General features: G+C 50.6%; 2 protein-coding genes across 3 annotated transcripts; one reads left to right on the forward strand and one right to left on the reverse strand.

The window, feature by feature from the left end:
• ZBTB48 (zinc finger and BTB domain containing 48) lies at positions 1-12,321 on the forward strand. 2 transcript variants are annotated; one of them, XM_077931444.1, is made up of 11 exons: positions 1-152; positions 1,643-2,338; positions 5,480-5,764; positions 6,546-6,653; positions 7,359-7,451; positions 8,828-8,914; positions 9,536-9,690; positions 9,784-9,920; positions 10,444-10,608; positions 11,133-11,221; positions 11,969-12,321. In XM_077931444.1, exons 2-11 carry the CDS (start codon positions 1,649-1,651, stop codon positions 12,260-12,262), a joined length of 2,103 nt encoding a protein of 700 aa, XP_077787570.1. In that variant the 5' UTR covers positions 1-152; positions 1,643-1,648; the 3' UTR covers positions 12,263-12,321. The 2 variants fall into 2 exon arrangements, with proteins under 2 accessions (XP_077787570.1, XP_077787571.1); XM_077931445.1 differs by having other exon boundaries at positions 24-152; positions 1,646-2,338.
• An 899-nt stretch (positions 12,322-13,220) lies between these two features.
• On the reverse strand, positions 13,221-20,137 carry TAS1R1 (taste 1 receptor member 1). Its single transcript, XM_028741670.2, has 5 exons — positions 19,667-20,137; positions 17,826-18,590; positions 16,564-16,776; positions 16,217-16,337; positions 13,221-14,770 (listed from the first exon to the last, which is right to left on the reverse strand). Exons 1-5 carry the CDS (start codon positions 19,988-19,990, stop codon positions 13,836-13,838), a joined length of 2,358 nt encoding a protein of 785 aa, XP_028597503.2. The 5' UTR covers positions 19,991-20,137; the 3' UTR covers positions 13,221-13,835.
• Between the last annotated feature and the right edge of the window lie 202 nt (positions 20,138-20,339).

The raw sequence follows: 20,339 nt of genomic DNA on the forward strand, positions 1-20,339 counted from the left end.
TTATTAGCATATCTCCCGCCCGTCCCATCCCGCAGCCGCCGCGCTGACGTCACGACGTCCCTGCTCGGACCAAGATGGCGGCGCTTTGGCTCCTCTCTGCCCTGCCTGGGCTGGGCGCGATATAAGAGGGGAGGGAGGAGCGCAGAGCCGAGGTAAGCGGGTGAGGGGCGTTTAAAAGTGTCCGTTGTTGGCGGGGTGGGGGAAAGTAGTGCTTCCCCAGTTGTGGTTTGTTTCCCCAAGTTTCCGCTATCCCATAATAAGAGGGAGACCACGGGCTATTGGGGGTGGGGGAAGAGGCAGTGAAAACCCCCTTCCTTGTTGGTCGCTTGCTTATTAATTAAACTGAACTGGCAGTTTGCCATCTGCAGCCTTCCTTTAGCCTAAATGTCAATACCGCCCCCCCCCCCCCGCCTTCCTTTCATTTCAGTCATTAACCCTCCAATACAGCCCATTCCCCCCCCCCCTGATATTTTTTTGGGGTGCTCTGCAGTGGATAAGGCCAGTGGATAAGGATGATGGGAGTTGTAGTCTGACAGCCCCTCCCCCGCCCCCTGCACTAGTTTATCTCCAAGCGTTTTTACACAGAAGGAGGGGGGCGCCTTACTCCTGCTCAGAGATGTTGCTTTTTTGTTTTTCTTCTTATGATCAGGCTTGCAGGGACCTTTTCGTTTGGGGAGTGATTTGGCTTTGCTATTTGCGTTCTGCCCCCTGATGTTTCGAGAGAGGGGAGTGTTAATAATTGGTATAATATTAACACTGGTTGGGCTCTGCTCGCCAATTATCTTCCCTGCAAATGAACACTGAAGTTTTGCTGTGGACACATAATTTGCTTTGTTTTCATTTTTAGCTGAAAAGTTATGGGAGGAAAGACAGACAGTCACAGTGCTGCTCATTTCATCTATTTTTATGCTGTTGTTTGGGTCTGGGGTATGAAGGAACCAATTTTTTCAGATGTTAATGCAGTTGACTAAATATAATTCAGTTTGTGCCCAGAGCACACACCCACTAATTATTATTATTATTATCTTTATTATATTTATTTCCCACTCTTTTCCCAGACCAGGACTCGAGGCTCCTTACACAATTAAAGCAACACCCCTCTGCATTATTATTTGTTATTTATTAATAAATATTATTGCTCTTTATTAAATTCATATACTGCCCCAGCCCTTCATCAGTAGACCACAGGGCTGTTTACAACATACAACACAAATGTCATAAAGCAGTATCTGTGGAACTTGGGAAAAAAGCAATTACATAAATACAATTATAATAAGGAATACATAAGTGTTTTGTTCTCTACCCCTGCCTGATTGCCAAGATGAGCAGCCTACCTCTCATTGTACGTAGCTTGGATTTCAATGTTTCCATCCACTTACAATCACAGAATGTTACAATTACCCAAAGGGTTCATCTAGTCCAAGGTTTCCCAAACTTGAGTCTCCAGCTGTTTTGGACTACAATTCCCATCACCCCTGACAGCTGGTTCTACTAGGTAGGGTTGATGGAAGTTGTAGTCCAAAAAACCAGCTGGAGACCCAAGTTTGGGAAACCCTGATCGAGTCCAACGCTCCACAATGCAGGAATCCTAGCTAAAGAATCCCTGATCCTTCTACTCCTGCACTTTGTTTCTCTCCCACAGCAGACCATGGAGGGCTCTTTTGTCCAGCACAGTGTGCGTGTCCTGCAGGAACTCAACAAGCAGCGGGAGAGTGGACAGTACTGCGATGCTACCCTGGCAGTGGGCAGCTTGGTGTTCAAGGCTCACTGGAGTGTCTTGGCGTGCTGCAGCTCCTTCTTCCAGAGCATGTACGACGGAGCTTCCAGCAGAATCATCCTGCCAGAGACCTTTGTGGAGATCTTCACGCCCCTCCTCGACTTCTTCTACACAGGCCACCTGGCCATCACTGCGGAGAACTGGGAGAAACTTCTCGAGGCGGCCAAGGAGCTCTGCATCCCAGAGGCAGTCAGGCTTTGCCAGGAGTTCAAGCCTGGGCGCTTGGACGGCGGCGACCAGAATGGCCCGTTTCCGCTCGCAAAGGACCTTGGGGGTCGCTCCGAAGCGCTAGCCGAGACGCAGGGAGAGCCGGCCCTTGGTGGCACTGTGCCCCCAGGTGACACTGCTCGAGAAGCCAGCCCGAGCCCCAGCATCCGGGGCAGCCAAGTGGCCCAGGGCCAAAGAGAGAGCCCCTGTCTCCTTCGGGGAAGGCTGAAAAGGTCCCCCAAAACAATAGCACTGAGCAATGCAGGTGAAGTAAAGAGCGCCCCGGAATGTAAGGAGCTCCTAAAAAGGCCACTGAAAAGAGGAGCCGCCGAGGATGCGGGCGCCAATCATGAGGTGGCGTGTGGAGTCATGTGCTAACAGAAAGGGGTTGCCTTTGTCCGCGACAAGCCCCGCCCCGGTTTGAGAATAAAGGCGCCTTAAAGCAGCGAGCAATGTTGGTGGGGACAAAGCAGCAGAACGCCTTTGCTGCTTGTCTTAATGTGGGAGCAGGGGGAGGATGGGTTGGGACCTGCACCAAGGGGCTGGGTGTCTCTGGGGTGGGGTGGGGGAATTCAAGATCTCTGGGGTTACTGCATGTTCTGGCATTTAGGGACACACAGCTGTGGGGGAAGCAACTTGGGGTCCTTGGGGAAGCCTTTCCTGGTGTGCAGAACAACTTTGCAGAGGATCCTGGGATACGCCCTGGCATGCATGTTCAGTTTTCAGAGGGCCTCAAGGCAAGAGTATGTTCAGGAAGGTAGTCAAGTCTGTCTTGCACTTGTACATGTTACAGGAGGATTGGTAAACTGTGTTCCAGTTAGTTTGTCCATCATTGCCAGTTTTTAAGGCATGGAACTGCTAATAAGCTTCCATAGATGTTTCCCGCAATTCAAATTGGCAAACTTCTGCACCTCCAGAAAGCAGCTGAGGAATCTGGTTTGTGCTGCAGTGAACCCAAATGTACGTATGTGGTTACTCAGATCAGAAATGCCTATGGTGGTAGGGCATGTCAGTTTAGGGAGTGTTTCTTCAATTATTGCAAATTTCTTCAGTGAGGGGTCTTAAAAATATGTTTTTGGGTGTGAAGATTTCAAATCTGATGTTTTTGTGATTGGACAACATTGAGCTTGATAAGTCCATGCCTAATGAAGAAGCACATAAACTGCTTTTGGAAAACTAATGAAGTTTAATTCTACCTTCCGAAAATGTCATAATGCTAAATATATATATATTAATATATAATGTAACTGCAAGTACTTGGCAGTCATTTTTAATGATTTCCTTGCAAACACACATTTTACTTAACAAGCAAAACTAAATTGTATTAATTTAACCAAGACATCTTGATGTTACAACTTTTTAGCACCCCTCATTTTTGGAATTTGAAAGTTGAAAAATTCAAGACGCTTTACTATGGTAGACTATCTTCCAACAACCTGGAATGGCCCAGGAAGTTTGTAGTTAGTAACCACAGGTGTTCAGTTAGTCTGGTCTTTGTGCAGCTCTCCAGCTTATCTGAGAAATCACAAGGACTAGAGACTTAACTATTCAAAAATGCAAGTTTTTGAGATTTACAAGAGCCTGAAAGTTGTGTACATTAAACATCCTTGACTTGATTCATGGGGATTTTGATAGGGCTATACACAGTGTTTCTGGGTGGGTGGGATCTTTTATAGTATTTTTTTCTATGTAAATAGACGTAGTGGCTGTAGGAAAACTATTATTTCCTTGTTTCCCATCTGCTAATTTTAATAATACTGAACAATGACAAAAACACGCTAGATGGATGACTCACAAATTCATCCCAGCTTGTACTTAGAGCTTTGTTAGAATGAGTGATTCGTGCATGTTGCAGTTTTTATGATGCAGAATTTGAATTGCAAAATCCTCATTTCATTTACCTTTTTGTTAAAGCACCAAATCCAGTGAGGCATGGTGCAGATTCACATGTTATAACAGCAGATCTACGCAGGCCTGTTGTTTCCAAAGCAGCACACATCCATGTACAGCAAATGCAGGCAATGCAGAAATATCACAAATGTCAACAGGCATCAACAAAACTGTGCACTTTGTCCCAGTACAGCACGAACTAATAAAAGCAACTCAGAAATAACTAACAGCTCTGATTTCAAGGCCTGGCTGCTGTTAGTGCTCCAAAAACTGCAGATGGGGGTCATACTGCAGTAGCAAGCTCCCTCTCACTCACATACACAAACACAGTGCAGGTTTGAGCTGTGAGTCTTTGTAAACAAAGAGCTTCTGAATCTTCTAAGTCCAGTTTGCATTCTTGTTTGTCCCAAAGGCCAGGTCTCTCTAACAAAATGCTAAAAATGTTCTACTGCAGCTGAAAGTCCCAATGGGTAGCAGGATATTGGAGAAGAAACCTAATTGTAGTTCCGTGTAGAATGGTGGAAGGATTGGTTTGGCCTACTCAATCAAGCTGCCTCTGCAAGATTGAGAGCTGCCTGTTGGGATTCTAGGTTCAGGCAGCTGTTGTTCTGAGAAACTGAACAGAATAAGCATCTCGTCAGGAAATGTTGGGGGGGGGGCTGCCTTGGATTTTGGGGGAGGCCAGGGGAGAGACAAGGCCAGTTCATCCATCCCATGGTAGTTTGGTTGTGTGTTGTGTACTTGAAAAAGGTGGAGCTTAGTCTAAATATTGGGAAACTCAGAGTTCACTCATCAAATACTGTCAGTTAACAGTCCACAGTCTGATAGTAACAGTCCAGCTAATCCCACGGATGGTGAAAATGTATTTGTGTGGGTGGCAGCCAGTCTATTTAATGGAACTGATAGAGCTGGTGATATGAGGACTGTGTGCTCACAGGGGTCTTGCGGACCCCTCTGCATATTTGTGTACACCTGAAAATGTGTAAGGTGCCATGATCAAATTCAGCAGCTCCTTCTCAAGTCTACACTCCATTGCTAAACCAGGTTTGACCTGTGTAAAGGGTGAAATAGTCTAGCTATGTTTGTATAGCAGCTTCCCCCAGCCTCATGCCCTCCAGAATTTTTGGCTACAACTCCCATCCGTCCTGGTGTTGTGGTCCAAAACACCCAGAAAGTATCAAAGTACCTTTGTCTTAGAAATGCTGTGTGAGTTTAAAATTTCATTTTAAGCAACATTTACAATGCTTTGGGCTATTCCTCAGGTCCTGGGATCAAGTAAAGGAGAATGGTTGAATCTCCTGAATTTGTTTCACCTGCGCCTCTTATTTGCACTATGTGATTAGGCTACAAATAACACTTGATGACAATAGAACTTTTACCTGGAACGGTTAACTAATTGGCAGGATTGAAATTAGCCTATAGTTAGTTCCTTTCTTACAGTTGTACTAAATGAATGTTTTAAATACTTGACCATCATATATGGCCAAGTATTATTATTTTTTAACTGGTCAAGTGGCTAGCCTTTGTGATGGACTCTGTTTATCGTAGTACACAAAGTTGTGTTTGGGTGGGTGTGTAGAAGTTACTGCCCTGTTTTTCTCACAGCGGGAAATGCAGGAGGCTCCCGGCTCAAATGACCTGACCGCCGAAGATGAAGGAGGAGGGAGCAAGGAAAGGGATGAGGATTACATTCCCGGGAAGAAGAGCGTGAGGACCAAAAGGAGAACTCACCTGTCCAGGAAGCCCAGCAGCTCCAAGACTGCTGGGAACAGCGGCCTGCTGGAAGCCGGGGTGCTGGGAAGCCGCAGGGGTGCGACGGGACCAGTCGAATGCCCCACTTGCCACAAGTCCTTTCTCAGCAAGTACTATCTCAAGGTGCACAACAGGCAAGTTTGCATGCCTTGCACTGGGGAGGGTGTCATGCTCATAAAGATACGGGCTGCCTGTTTTGCCCCAAAAACCAGCTTGTGAATTGAGGCACGGTTGGCTCCTTGCCCAGCATTTGGAGCAGGAATGGGCAGACTCCAAACTTGGTTTCTTATTGGAAGCCAGAGAGCCCAGGTGCAAAACTTGGAGGAGTCCAGGACAGGTGCCTTTGAGCACATTCTGTGTGGAGGGATTTTTTTTCAGGACCAGAACTGGACTGAACTCATTCTTCTCAGACAGAAGTCTACTTCTGGTTACTCCAGACTTTATTTGTTTCAGAGCCAAATTTAGCTGTGGAGTGGGGAAGGAAGATATCTGTTGGTATTGTTAAACAATTGGGAGTCACAAACTCCTGACAGTCAACTGCTGCTGTTGCTGCTGTTTTATGCTATTTTATTTTAATGTATTTATATCCTGCCTTTCTGAAGGCAGCTTCCAACATTTAAAAGCATCATTGCAAAATACAAAGTAGTTAAAACTAACTAGTTAAAAACAGTAGCTAAAATACATCAAAACACATTTAGAACCAGCAATTGAAAATGCAGTTTGCCTGATAGCAGTCCAAATCACCCAGATCAGAAGACCCTGATCTACTTTCTGCTGGTACCTGGTTTAAAGTGAGTGCCCTTGGGAGACCAGCCTTACAGGACTACTTGCATTAGGTCACTCTGTTCTTTTTATATATATATATATATATATATATATATATATATATATATAAGAAATCCTTGTAACCTGCAGGAAGCACACTGGTGAGAAGCCCTTTGAATGTTCAAAGTGCGGGAAATGCTACTTCCGGAAGGAGAACCTGCTGGAGCACGAAGCCAGGAACTGCATGAACCGTTCAGAGCAGGTATTATGGGAAGGAGGGGGTTACAGCTGGAAAACACACACAGACACTCTTGCAGTGCTGTTGGAGGAACAGCCCTGATGTACTGGGTGGGTGGAGGCTGTTATGGTGCCCAAGAGAGAGGGCTGAGTTGAGATGTAGAAGACCCGGGTTCAAATCCTGTCTCGTCCACCAGGGAGCCGACACTGACACAGCCTGTCAGCATTGAGCTGCAAACGCACCAGCCACAGAGATGGCAGCCCCAGGCCCTGTCTGGAGAGGGGTGACTTAAGGATTTGTGCATGCATTGAGTCAGGACAAAAAGGGGCTGTTTGGGGTTGGGTGATGTCTAAAAGAGGAGCAATGCGGCCTTCTTCTCCTTCTACAGTGCAGCCTCATGTGATTGTCCGCTAATCAAAGACACAGAGGCTGGAAGCCACAGGAGGGGAGAGTGCTGCCCTTGGGCTTGAATCCTGCTTGTGGGTTTCCCCCTAGGGCATCCGGTTGCTCCCTGTGAAAACAGGATGCTGGACTAGATGGGTGAGCGGCCTGATCCAGCAGGGCTGTTCTTAAATTTCTCTGCCTGCTTCCTGAAGCAGCAGAGTCTCTGGCTGTGTTTCTCGAACATGTAGGTTTGCTCACTCTCCTTGGAGCTGGCAGTTCTATGCAGGGCTCTCCCCCCCCCGCCCCTCCCAGCTCCCTGAATGTCCTTTTCCCTTTTCTGTCCAGGTTTTCACCTGCTCTGTCTGTCAAGAGATGTTCAAGAGGCGGATGGAGCTCCGTGTGCACATGGTGTCCCATACGGGAGAGATGCCTTATAAGGTCAGCCTGCCTTGCCCCTGAGTCTTGCTGGCTGCCTTGTGACAGGACATTTTACTTTGGGGAAGGGGAGCGATTCACATAGCCTCAACCTTCCCTTCGAAGCTACAAGGCAGCCCTGCCAGCTGGGGCTGATGGGAGTTGTGGTCCAAAACATATGGAGGGCCCCAGCTTTTGGAGGGAGGGGAAGGCTGGCATCAGGAACAGAAGCTGTACCTGAACACCCTGGCCAGGTGCTCAGCTAAGCACAGAGGCTTGGAGCTGAGGTTCCCCTCGCCCTTCTAGGCTCAGGTCTGCTCTATGGATGGTGCTGTATCCTTTGTTACCAATGGCTACTGTAGGACTTCTGGGAACAGCCCTAATGAAGGAGCAGCTCGTAAAAGGGTTAACAGAATACTTAAAAGTTACAGGGATGATTATTAGAAAGATTTGGAAGTGTTTTAGGGGGTTCCTAAAGAAGAATGGGACGCGGGTGGCGCTGTGGGTAAAAGCCTCAGCGCCCAGGGCTTGCCGATCGAAAGGTCGGTGGTTCAAATCCCCGCGGCGGGGTGCGCTCCCGTTGCTCGGTCCCAGCGCTTGCCAACCTAGCAGTTCGAAAGCACCCCCGGGTGCAAGTAGATAAATAGGGACCGCTTACTGGTGGAAAGGTAAACGGCGTTTCCATGTGCTGCGCTGGCTCGCCAGATGCAGCTTTGTCACGCTGGCCACGTGACCCGGAAGTGTCTCCGGACAGCGCTGGCCCTCGGCCTCTTGAGTGAGATGGGCGCACAACCCTAGAGTCTGTCAAGACTGGCCCGTACGGGCAGGGGTACCTTTACCTTTAAAGAAGAATGGTTTAACCAAGTAAGCTGAAAGGTTGACGGAAAAGTTGTTTTAAGTAGAGGCCAAATGAAAAAAAAGTCTCAGCACAGCAATACTTCGTTTTATATAGTAATATTGACAGACAGGTGCTTGCAGTACAATGTGTATGTATCCAAAATTGTAGAGTTGGAAGGGACCCCGAGGGCCATTGCGTCCCTGCAACGCCTCTTTATCAGATTCCCACAAAACCTTAAGGATGCTACAGTAATGAACTTTGGAAGCCTACAGCCTTGATGAAAGGGGAAAAGAGAAGAAAGTAGACCTTCAGAATTATTCCAGCTCTGCACCTCACAGTATAAATATGAGGGATTATCCTTAGTTTTCAGAATCTCCATTTTTGTTTTTAACATCCTTTGTAATATGTGGGACATTATTCAGATAACTCTATGGAGGGAAGGTTAGTTTTGTAAGGTGTGGTTCAGTGTGAGAAATGGCTTTTCTTTTCAAATGAAAACAAACAAAAGAATAGCAACCCTCATCCGCCACTGACCTGCGGTTCTTGTCGCCTTGTGTTCCAGTGCTCTTCCTGCATCCAGCAGTTCATGCAGAAGAAGGACCTGCAGAGCCACCTCATCAAGCTACATGGGGCCCCCAAGCCACACGCGGTGAGTATTGGTGTTGGCCAAGACTTGGCAAATCGCCCTTCTTGGGAAAATCTCACCTAAGCTGAAAATTTCCAGTGCTTGAGATGGCTTCTTTGCCATTGAGTCTAATTTTTATTTTATATGGAAACACAGCAGCTCAGGAGAATCAGGCCTCACAGGGAGTATGTAAGTGTCTGGGTTTAGTACACTCCAAGGTTACTTTTTCATCTAATTTGTTAAAACAAAAACTTGCAATTGCTTTGATTCTGTCATCACAACCCACACTTCCTTTCCCTTTTGCTACGTTTTTATTATTGACCCAGTAAATCGCACAGCTGCATACAATACTTCATTACTGGCGATTACAACTTACTTTTTTTAAAAAAACACAACCTTATTTTTTCTGAAACCTGTTTGTTACAGTAAGGCCAGTGAAGACAGGGAGTGTGGTTTGCTTGGGAGATGGCACCTTTCCTTAACATGCGAGAATGAAGGGAAGGCCAAGCTCCAGGGATATTAATGGGGGTAAAGGGGCAGTCTGCGAGGAATTGGTTGAGCCTGAGGCCTCCTCCGCAAGGCTGCTTGGCCTGCAAGGGGCACATCCCTGACCCCAGTCCATCCTTCCTCCTCTTCCTTCTTCAGTGCTCTGCCTGCTCCAAGTGCTTCCTGTCGCGGACGGAGCTACACCTCCACGAGGCCTTCAAGCACCGCGGGGAGAAGCTGTTTGTCTGCGAGGAGTGCGGCCACAGGGCTTCGAGTCGCAACGGGTTGCAGATGCACATCAAAGCTAAGCATAGGTGTGCAGAAGTGGCCTGCTTTGTCCCTTTCCACGGGGAGCTTCCATGCCCCAGTACGCTCTAGCATTGCCCTTCCTCCTCCTGTCTCTGCAGGAACGAGCGCCCCTATGTCTGTGAGTTCTGCCAGCACGCCTTCACCCAGAAGGCCAACCTCAACATGCACCTGCGCACCCACACCGGGGAGAAGCCCTTCCAGTGCCACCTCTGTGGCAAAACCTTCCGCACGCAAGGTATGGGTACAGCCTGGCCCTTGGGGCCGTTCCCACTGAAGGGCAGAGTTGGCACAGGGCATCTGCTTAGGACTTGTGGGCCTGTCCCACCCGGGCTCTCTAGGAACCTAGAGAACCTCTCAGTCAGCAGGAGGCCTGGGCAGTATCAGTTTTTCAGCACTGTGATGTATCACCAACCAAACAATGTGATCTGGCGATGCACCACGATCTTGAAACGGGGAGGAACAAGCTGCAGGCAGACTGGAGTGAGGGGCGCTGTGCTGGCTGGAGCCGGGGAGCCGTGATATATCACCAGCTCAAAAAGTCTGAAACCGGTATTGCGGTGTGAACTTCATACGGGTTTTGGACAAATTACCGATACATCTTGCAGCTCTAGTCCTTAGTCAGGAAGGAATAGTGGGTGCTTTTAAAGCTATGTTTCCATTCCCATCACTTTTGTAATACAGTCTGGTGTGTATACAGAAATATAAAGAAGGCCTCTCCTCCTGTTTGACTGGTTTTCTCTTCTGTGTGCCCACATCAGCAAGCCTGGACAAGCACAACCGGACCCACACAGGCGAGCGTCCCTTCAGCTGCGAGTTTTGTGACCAAAAGTTCACCGAGAGAGGACCCCTGCTGAGGCACATTGCCAGCCGGCACCAGGAAGGGAGGCCCCACTTCTGCCAGATCTGTGGGAAGACTTTCAAAGGTAAGCGGAGGGAGTGCCGAAACAACTGAGTGAATGAGTGAAATGCTTGTTAAGAGGGGCGAAGCCTTGCTGTCGCAAAACACGCAGCGCAAAGGCTTTTGTGTAAGATGGAACTACGCAGTTGAGGAGCACGGATCCTGCAGCTTGGCTTTTGCCAACCTGGTGCCCTCCAGCTGCTGTTGGACTACAACTCCCACCAGCCCCAGGGTCTGGTATGGTCAGGGATTAGGGTCGGGCACCAGATTGTCTGCGTCTGGCTTAGTGGCAGAGGACTGAGCTTTTGTATTCAGGGAGACCTCAGACTTAAGCCAAGTTAAAGAAGCTACCTAGGGTGGGATGGCTGGGCATAAATCTTGGTAAAGCTACTGTCCAAGTTGGCCAGGCTTCTGCCCTCCAGATGTTTTGGACATGGCCAGCACAGCCCCTGGGAGAAGTTGCCAGAAACATCTGGACGAGTGGGCAGCACTGGGCTGGATGCTGTCCTTAGGCAGCCACTTAATGGGCCCCTGGTTTTGCTTTTCCAGCTGTGGAGCAACTGCGTGTCCACGTCCGTCGGCACAAAGGGGTGAGGAAGTTTGAATGCACGGAATGTGGCTACAAGTTCACACGGCAGGTACGATGCGGCACTCGTGGTCTGGCTTACGGCACATTTACGAAATAGGAATTTTGTGTTTGTGTTGGTGTGTGCATATCTGACTCCCAGGCTCTTCAAATCCCCTCTCAATGCCTTTTCTTTCTCATTCTTGCAATTCTTTTTTCCTTCTTCCCTCTCCTTACAGTATCTGCATTGATTCCCCCCTTCATCTGAGGAAAGGGGTGGCCAACCTGTGGCCCTCTGTCTATTTTCATGTGGCCCTCGGCATCTGCAAGTGCCTAGCAGAGGGGAAACTTGGGGTGGGAACTGGGGCAGGAGGTGTAAGAGAGAAGAGGGTGGCTCTGTTCACTTTTCTCTTGGGTCCCTGCCCAACACTTATATGCGGCCCCCAAGAGATTATCCTTCATGGAGTGTGGCCCTCGACAGGAAGAAAAAAAGAGAGTTCTCCTCTGCCTTAGGATCACTAAACAATTTTAAAAGTGACCCCCTTGAGAGCCACTGGCCCTCCATAAAGCACTCTCAGTTGTTCAGAGACCTTCACACATTTTGTCATCCTCACCCCAAACCTGTAAGGTCTCCCTCTGTTTCAGATGCACAGCTGAGGAGGACCTGCCTGAGGCAACCCAGCTCAGCTCCTGCCTTGCCTCCTTGCCCAGCAGTGCATCTGTTACCGCCGGAAAGGCCCTTAGCTGCTCTTCCCCACTTCCATTTGTGGGCTCTGGGTTCCAACATGCCAACCGTCTCTCCTCTTGCTCTCTCTCGAAGGCCCACTTGAGACGCCACATGGAGATCCACGACCGGGTGGAGAACTACAACCCCCGCCAGAGGAAGCTGCGGAACCTGATCATCGAGGACGAGAAGGCCGTGGTGGTGGCCCTGCAGCCCCCTCACGCTCTGGAGGGGGGCTCTGCCGAGGAAGTCGTGGCGGAGTCGCTCGCCCACGGCTCCCTGAGCGAGGAGCTCCCTGTACAGAGACTCTCTTCGAACGAGAACTTTGGTCCCCCGGATGTGATCGAACAGTCGCTGATCATTACCATCCCGGATGACTGTGAGACGTAGCGTTGTGCCCCTATTGTAAAGCCCCATCCCCAATAAAGGAGAGTAATTAAAAAAGAAAACCCAAACTTCAATTACATCCATACTCTGAACATAATGCAGTGTGTAATAATGGACCAGGTGCCGCTAAAATTTCTACATTAGGACCTTCCCTTGCTCAGCTGACAGAACCTCTACTCCCTTCCTCTGCTGGAGTGGAGTGAAAAAGAATCGGTCACCCCCACAGCTCGAACCATTGTTGATCCAATTGCCTGGGACGGGGAAATGGTGGGGGGGGGGGGTGTTATTTCCTCATCAGCCATGAGCCCCTGGAGTTCTTTGTGTGTGGATTAGGTTTCTCTGACCTTACTCCCATCACGGGATGGGGGAGAAACTTGATTCAGTTCACACTAATCTGATCTGTACTTTATGAAACGATACAGAAACTGAAACCCAGCTGGCCTCGGATATTCCCACTCTTCCAAATCTTGCAGTGCAGTTCTCCAGCCAAGCAGTGTGTTCAAAAATGCTTATATCAATGAAAATAACTTGCAGAAGTGCATTATACAGTGGTACCTCGGGTTACATACGCTTCAGGTTACAGACTCCACTAACCCAGAAATAGTACCTTGGGTTAAGAACTTTGCTTCAGGATGAGAACAGAAATCGTGCTCTGGTGGCGCAGCAGCAGCAGGAGGCCCCATTAGCTAAAGTGGTGCTTCAGGTTAAGAACAGTTTCAGGTTAAGAACAGACCTCCGGAACGAATTAAGTACTTAACCCGAGGTACCACTGTATAAGGGAAATCATTTTGCAGGAAAACATGTATCTTAGCAAAATGCATACAAAGAAGTGTACACGGTATGAATCGTAGAACAGAATAATAGAATTTGTAGTGTTTTGCGTCTTATGCCGGGGTTACATCCTGGGGATAGTTCGCATGTGCAAAAACACGTACGTTCTCAAACATAATCCATTCGACTCCCAAGACGTTCGAAAACCAAGGTGCGGCTTCCAATTGGTGCAGGTGTCCTGGAAACAATAGCCGACAGCTGCATCAGACATTCGGCTTCCAAAAAACGTTTGGAAATCTGAACACTTACTTCGGGGTTTTCGGTGTTCAGGAGCCGATTTGTTCGTCAACTAAGCCGTCCAAGAACCAAGGTTCCATTGAATGCCAAAACCTCCCTCATGCAACCATTTTTACCTTTCAAGCAAAGCAGAGAGCTCTGGGGTGCTCCTGTGGGGCCAACTGGATTCCCAGAAAATCTCCTGAGAGCATCCCAGAGCCTGGTAAGCAAGGCTTTTAAAAACTTTCTGCTCCAGGAAAACCCAGTGCAAGAGGAGCTTTTAAGCTCTCCACCTTCCCTGTTCTTAATCTGTGGGATTTCAACCAGCCGGCTTTCAAATTGCGCAACTTAATTGCACACAATTGTACTGTATGAAGGCAAATGGCACCAGAATTCACGAGGATTCCTTTTGTGTAAAGAAGAAGAAAAAATTAGTGTGGAATTGTACAGAACGGTACGTAAGACCGGAAAAATGTGAAACCGAGACGGCAAAGCCCATCTCGCCTTGGCTGCCTGACCTTCCCGCCTCTCAGCCTGTTGCGTTCACCCTCTTTGTGTAGCTCTGAATGGACATCTGGAAGTGTTGGTTGGTGTTGAGATGGGAGTGGAAGAGGATGACGTAGGCCTTGGGGGCGAAGTAGCCCCCGAAGATCCCGGCGAGGGTGCAGAGGAGGGTGGCGATGTGGATAGCCGCCAGGTACTTGCCCTTGTAGATGCTCGCGGCGGTGGTGTACGTGATGAAGGAGACGAAGTAGATGAGGTTGCTGAACGTGATGCACTTGGCTTCGTTGTAGCTGTTGGGAAGGTCCTTCCCCGCGTAGCTGATGGTGAAGCAAGCTACGCCCAGCAGGCTGTTGAAGATCATCCAGAAAACGGGGATCACCGTGTTGCCCTGGCTGCACTCCAGGAGAATCAGCTCCTCAAAGGCCTCGTAGTTCTTGTAGGGGGCCGGGGGGCTGATGGTGAGGGAGGTGAGGACCATTGTGCCTTGCAGCCCAGTGATGGCTCCTATGAGCAGGCCGGAGCCGTGGTACTTCCGCCAGGCCCCATACAGGCCCGGAGCCCTGGCCGCCATCTTGAAGACGATGACGATCTGCACCGAGCGTGCCGCCATGCACGAGAGGCACCCGGTGAGGCAGGTGCTGTACACCGACAACCTCAGAAGGCAAACAAAGTGCCCTGGGGCCCCGAAGAAGCAGTAGAGGCTGAGGCCGGCGCAGGCCAGGGCGCCCAGCATGGCGAAGCACATCCAACCGCCGGCCGACTTCACGACGGGCGTGTGGCGGTTCCGCACGAAGACGCCCGTGGTCCCGGCCACAAGCAGCAGAAGGAGGGTGTTGGCTGCCAACAGGGCCACGGAGATGGGGTCGTCCCACAGCATGAAGACGACGGTGCGGTCGAAGCAGGCTTCGCTTCTGTCAGGCGCCCACTGATCCTTCCGGCACTTCTGGCAGGTGTACGGATCTGTGGGGCGGCAGGGCTAGTCAGCAGAGGCAACTGGAAGCCACCTTTTCCCCACCCCCGGGATCTCGGGGGGGCAGCCAACAGGACAGCCGCTGCAGTGTAGTTGTTAGAGAGTCTGACTACAAGGACCTGGGAGACCAGGGTTCAAACCTCCGCTGGGCCAGCTGGGTGCGACCTTGAGCCAGCCGCTGCCTCTCAGCCTAACCTCCCTCACAGGGTTGTTGTCGGGGTTAAAGGAGGAGGAGGAGGAGCAGAATAATGTGTACACCACCTTGAGGTGCTTGGAGAAAAGCCTAGGATACATATGCAATAGCCAACTGGGATAGCTCAGCTGGAAGAACACGAGACTCTTAATGTCAGCGTTGAGCCCCATGCCGGGCAAAAGATTCCTGCATTGCAGGGGGTTGGACTAGATGATCCTCGCGTCCCCTTCCAGTTCTATGATTCTATGAAATAATTAATCCTGGATTCCCGGCTGCAAGAACGTTGCCTTTCCTCCCATCAACACAGCTCAGCCTTAGTGTACCTATATGCTGCAGTGCCTCGCCGTCTGTGTGTGTTGCACTCTGGAAGTGCTCTCCTAATATCACAGCGTGCAAAAGTGTTATTAGGGGGAGGTCCTGGGTCTTTGGCACTCATCCCTGCATCTCTTGAACCCGTCCCCTTCCTCCCCACCCCAACTTCTAGATCTTGCCCACCCACCATCTTAGTTCGCTCAGGGTCCTAAAAGTGCACCTGTTTCTACAAATTGGTAGCAAACAGGTGGACCATTTAAAACAAGAAAGCAGACTATATATATATATAAGATTACAAGCATCTAAAACAGTTACAAGCATCTAAAACCAGTCACATTTAGAAATAAATTGAAAGGCAAATAAAAACGCATCTGAAGCACATTCTTTCCCTGAGGCCTGTAGGTTTTTTTTAGGTCTGCTGGACATTGTATCTTTGTGAAGGGGTGAACTAAGGTGCCCAGTATTTCCCGAGGGAAAGAATGTGCTTTAAAGGTATACCGGGTACAAAACTCTCCCTTTTTTGCCACTGCCATCACCCCCCAGGCTAGCATGAGCGAACCCTCTGTGGCTCCAGCACATTTCCATGTTTCTCCATCTCTCCGAGTGCTTTGCAAGAGAGCTTCCTGCTTCTGGTCACGGGCCGCTTGGCCATGGCTTCCTCCTAGAGGATGCAGGTGAGGCCACAAACCCTGGCCCCAAACCGCAAAAGCTCAGGAACATCATGCAAGGCTTGGGCTTCGGGATTAGGAAGCCATGTGACCTCAGAGGCGTTGGCCCTGTGGGGAGACAGCAAGGGGGCAGAGCCAGCCTGAAGCCATGGAGGCCATGGGTTTAAAGAGGCAGGAAGCAGAAGAGTTGAATCGCCTCTGCCTGCCTGCTACTGACTCTGGTGCTGGCCTGGCCTTGCCCTGCCTGCTGACAATTCACTCACCGCTTCTGTTCAGGAAGGTTCCTGGAGAGCAGCCCACGCAGTGGAAACAGCACTGGTGCATGCCCTGCTGCACCTTCTGCTCCCCCGTGCCGCATTCCTTGGAGCACACGGAGTCAGGGACCTGGGCGGGAGGAGGAGCGTTGGTGTCAAGGGGTGTAGGTAGACCCAAAGTGCCCCCATGAGCCAATGCTACAACCCCCCTGTAGTAGAATGGGTTGCTCGCTCCCATTTTTCCCTGGCAAGGGGAATTCCAGGCAGACCAACGTCATGGGTGGTGGCTAGATCTCAACAGTAAGAATCTTCCCTGGGTGTATGAGCCTCCCGCTCCTCCGTATGTGCCTCCTTACCTGATTATCCTCTGTGTGCCACAGGAGCCTGTCCTTGTGGATGCTCAGGCGGTCCGGGTTCCTGTCAAAGGAGCCCACCACGGTGTAGTTCCACTCCTGCCCAGCCCATGTCCACAAGACCAGGTCGTAGCCAACCAAGGGGTCCCCATTGGTGTCAAAATAAATCTGTCTGTGGTTCAGGCTGAAGTTCACCCGCTTCACTTCCTTCAGGAGCTGCAGCAGAGAGTCAGACAGACAGACTAATCCAGCCAACCCTAACCTGATATCCTTCAGATGTTCTGGACTACAACTCATGTCAGCCCCAGTACATCTCATCTGGTGAAGCGTTCTGGAGGACTCTAGAGCTTGCCACGTTCTTGTGGGTTGGTCCAAAGGTATTGCCAAACTGTGGGCTTGTGGGTATTTTCCAGAGTTTCTCTGGGGAGAAGGAATTAACTGCTAAACTAGTTTTAAGTCTTCAGTGTGGAAACGCCCCATGTTTAAAATTGAATGCACGGGGCCTTGTTTTGCTGGAAGACCCCCAAGCTGGCTGAACCAAATGGTCCCATTCCCTGGACGAACTCCCCTTCCATTTTTTGACCCTGAAAACTCCCCATGGATTCTGCAAATCTCCACACCCCAAACCCGAACTCTTTAATTAGGCAGGGTTTGTGAGCAGGAAAAGGGAGGGGGAAGGGCAAGAGATCCAGGGCCCAGTGCAAGCGACTTGGGGGCTGCTGTCTCCTGGGTCACCCTCTAACAAGATGAATCATAGAGTTGGAAGGGACTCTTGATGTTCATCTAGTCCAACCCACTGCAATGAAGGAATATTTTGCCCAACATGGGGCTCAAACCCATGCCCACGAGACTAAGAGTCTCATGCTCTACCAAGTGAGCTATCCCAGCTCACATACCCCCAATGCCCATCAGAGCATGCTCAGCTGGTGAGATGGTGTGGCACAGGCGCTAAGAGTATATCATGCAGAGAAATCTCAGCTGTTATTCTGTTTTCTTCGGCATCCTGGAATCCCAGGAAAACACAGAGCAGGGATAAGCACTGTGGCACCCTACAGATGTTGCAGCCTCCATGTTCCATGAATCCTGCTGGCTGGGACTGATGAGAGCTGGAGCTGAGCAATATCTGTAAAGCCACAGGTTAGCCACCCCTGGCTGGCACCTGCTTTTTCCATGGAGAGACCCCACTCTTACCGCAGCAGGAATGCCACTTGGCACTGTCCCTGCCGGATAAATGCCCAGAGACAGAGAGAGATGGGGAGGTTTACCTGCCACGGATAGACGGTGCCCTTTCGGCACACACCAGTTTGGCAGCCCAGCAGACGGTGGAGGGCATGCGCCATGACATACACCGCTGAGTACACACTAAACGCTCCTTGTGTGTCGTAGGGCGACGGCTCCTGCCTATCAGGCAGCTTGCGGAACCGGGAGAATCGCTGGCCGCACCTTTCCTTGCAATTCCGACATGAGCCAGCGTCGCCCCCGTGCTCCGGTTGGGCACCCGCTTCCTCTGATGCGGCAAAAGCTGCTTCAAACGCCTTCATCCCCGAGAGGCGTGCCTGGTGGATGGTTACCCCGAGGACTGTGCCGATGCCCTGAATGCCGGGGATCTTCCAGATTTCCGTGGCCAAGGACCAGTCTTCCGTGCCCAGCCACACCTTCCCGGTCACGTTCTGCCGGGTGACCTCCCTGAGGAACAGGAGGGCACTGCGCTTGTTGGCGAAGATGGTCACCACGTTGGCGGCAGAGGCCACCACATCCAGGACCATGTGGGCCACCTCTGCGCTGCTGGCGGGGATGACACCCTGGTAGGCGAAGCAGATGCCCTCCTGCGGGGCCGCTTCGTGCAGCATCTGCAGGCCCTGGAGCCCGTAGTTGTTGTCGCTGCCCACCACCGCGACCCAGGTCCACCCGAAAGTCTTCAGCAGGCGCACCATGGCGTCCACCTGCAGCTGGTCGCTGGGGATGGTGCGCAGGAAGGAAGGGAAGGTCCTCTTGTTGCTGAGCATCTTACTGGAGGCTTCGTAGCTGATCTGGGAAGAGAGAGAGCAAGGCGGGAAGGAGGCAACTGCTCTTGATATACATCGGGTCCTCCAGATGTTGCTGAAGTTTAACTCCCAACAGCAACCCCTTCTCTGTTCCCAGCATGGCCAGAGATGATGGGAGGAACAGCTGCAGGGCCACAGACATCCCCTCACCCCTGATGCAGCTGGATGGGGAGATGGAAACAGTTCTGTGAGTTGGAATGGACCCCCAAGGCTCATCTAGTCCAGCCCCCTGCAAACCAGGAACAGCAGCTAAAGACTCCCTTGACAATTGGCCATCCACCTTCTGTTTTAAAACCTACAAGGAAGGAGAGTCCGTCACCTTCTGAGGCACTCCATTTCTTCGTCAAACAACTCTCACCCTCGGAAAGTTCTTCCTAATTTTCAGCTGGCACCTCCTTCCTTGTCATTTGAATCCAGGAGTTCGGGTCCTGCCTTCTGGAGCAGCAGAAAACAAGCTTACTCCAGCTACATCACTGATGGAAACAGAGCCACCGGTGGGACGTGTGTCTCCTAGCTAGCAGCCACCAGTCATACAGGGCTCCTCAGACGTCTTTTATTGTCAGTCCGAGGCTCCCTCTGCTTCAATTCACCGCCCTTGCCCTCCCCAACATTTCCTGAAGGCTTTCTTCTGCCTAATCTACGCTTTCACGGACATGATCCGGCAGGAACCTCTCCCCAACACAACTTCCCAGTGGACTGTGTCGCTTTTACTTTGCAGTGATCTCTCCTGCACCAGCAAAGAGGGTAATTTGCTTTGGGGGAAGATGTGTGAGAAAAATAAGGCAGAATCGCAGAATTGGAAGGGACTCAAAAGGCTCAGCTGGCCCTGCGATGCAGGAATCTCAATGAGGCGGTTGTGAAACATGCTATCAACAGCCTAAAACAGAGACCGGGAAGAGCAGTCAGGCAGCTGCTGGTGCCTGTTCTGCCCACCCCCCAATAATTTTCTTCATTCCTGGGCCTGGCTATGCTGACTGTGGCTGGTGGGGAAGCTGGAGAAAGCACAGAGTAGGAGACGGCTCTCCTAATCCACTATGGCCCACCGCCCTTTGGGGGCTTACCTCTGGCATGCAGAAGACGCCCAGCAGACTGGCTGTGGTGAAAGCATTCTCACTGGTGTCTGGCCCGATGACGCCCACAACCTTGGGCAGGGAGTGGGTGTAGTTGGCAGCCACCACCAGCTGCCGGGCAGCGCAGCAGCCTTCTCCGCCACCCTGGGAGAGGACGCTCAGTGTGGCGTACATGTTGGAGGATGCCGAGCAGGTGTCGTAGATCTCGTACCCCAGAGTGACGTTGGGCAGGAGGCGGCTGGAGTTGTTGATTTCCTCCACCCCCAGCCGCATGGCCTGGACCAGGTAGTAGCCGTGGTGACTCGCGTCGTACATGCTGCAGAAACAGAGAAAAGCCACAGGAGAAGGTGGAACTAAAGGACGGGGGGGGGGGGGGATCCCAAATAGGACAGCAGCAAAATATTGCAAGGTAGACTGCTCCTATGCAACAGGCTCCATTATGATACTCCATTCCATGCCCTCCCTCCTTGTTTCCTGCCCCGCAACCCTGAATTTGTCAGCATCTTTTTCTTTTTTATTTCTCTCTCTCTATTTCTCTTTATTATTTCTTTTTGGCTAACTCTATACTTATGTTCTGTGAGGGATGGAAGAGGAAAGACCCTGTGTGAGAGGCAAGGGAGAGAGAATCTCCCAGGGTGGGAGGTTGGGGGAAGCGCCCAGGTGA

The sequence above is a fragment of the Podarcis muralis genome, chromosome 7 (genome assembly GCF_964188315.1).
Source record: "Podarcis muralis chromosome 7, rPodMur119.hap1.1, whole genome shotgun sequence".
NCBI classification, from domain to species: Eukaryota; Metazoa; Chordata; class Lepidosauria; order Squamata; family Lacertidae; genus Podarcis; species Podarcis muralis.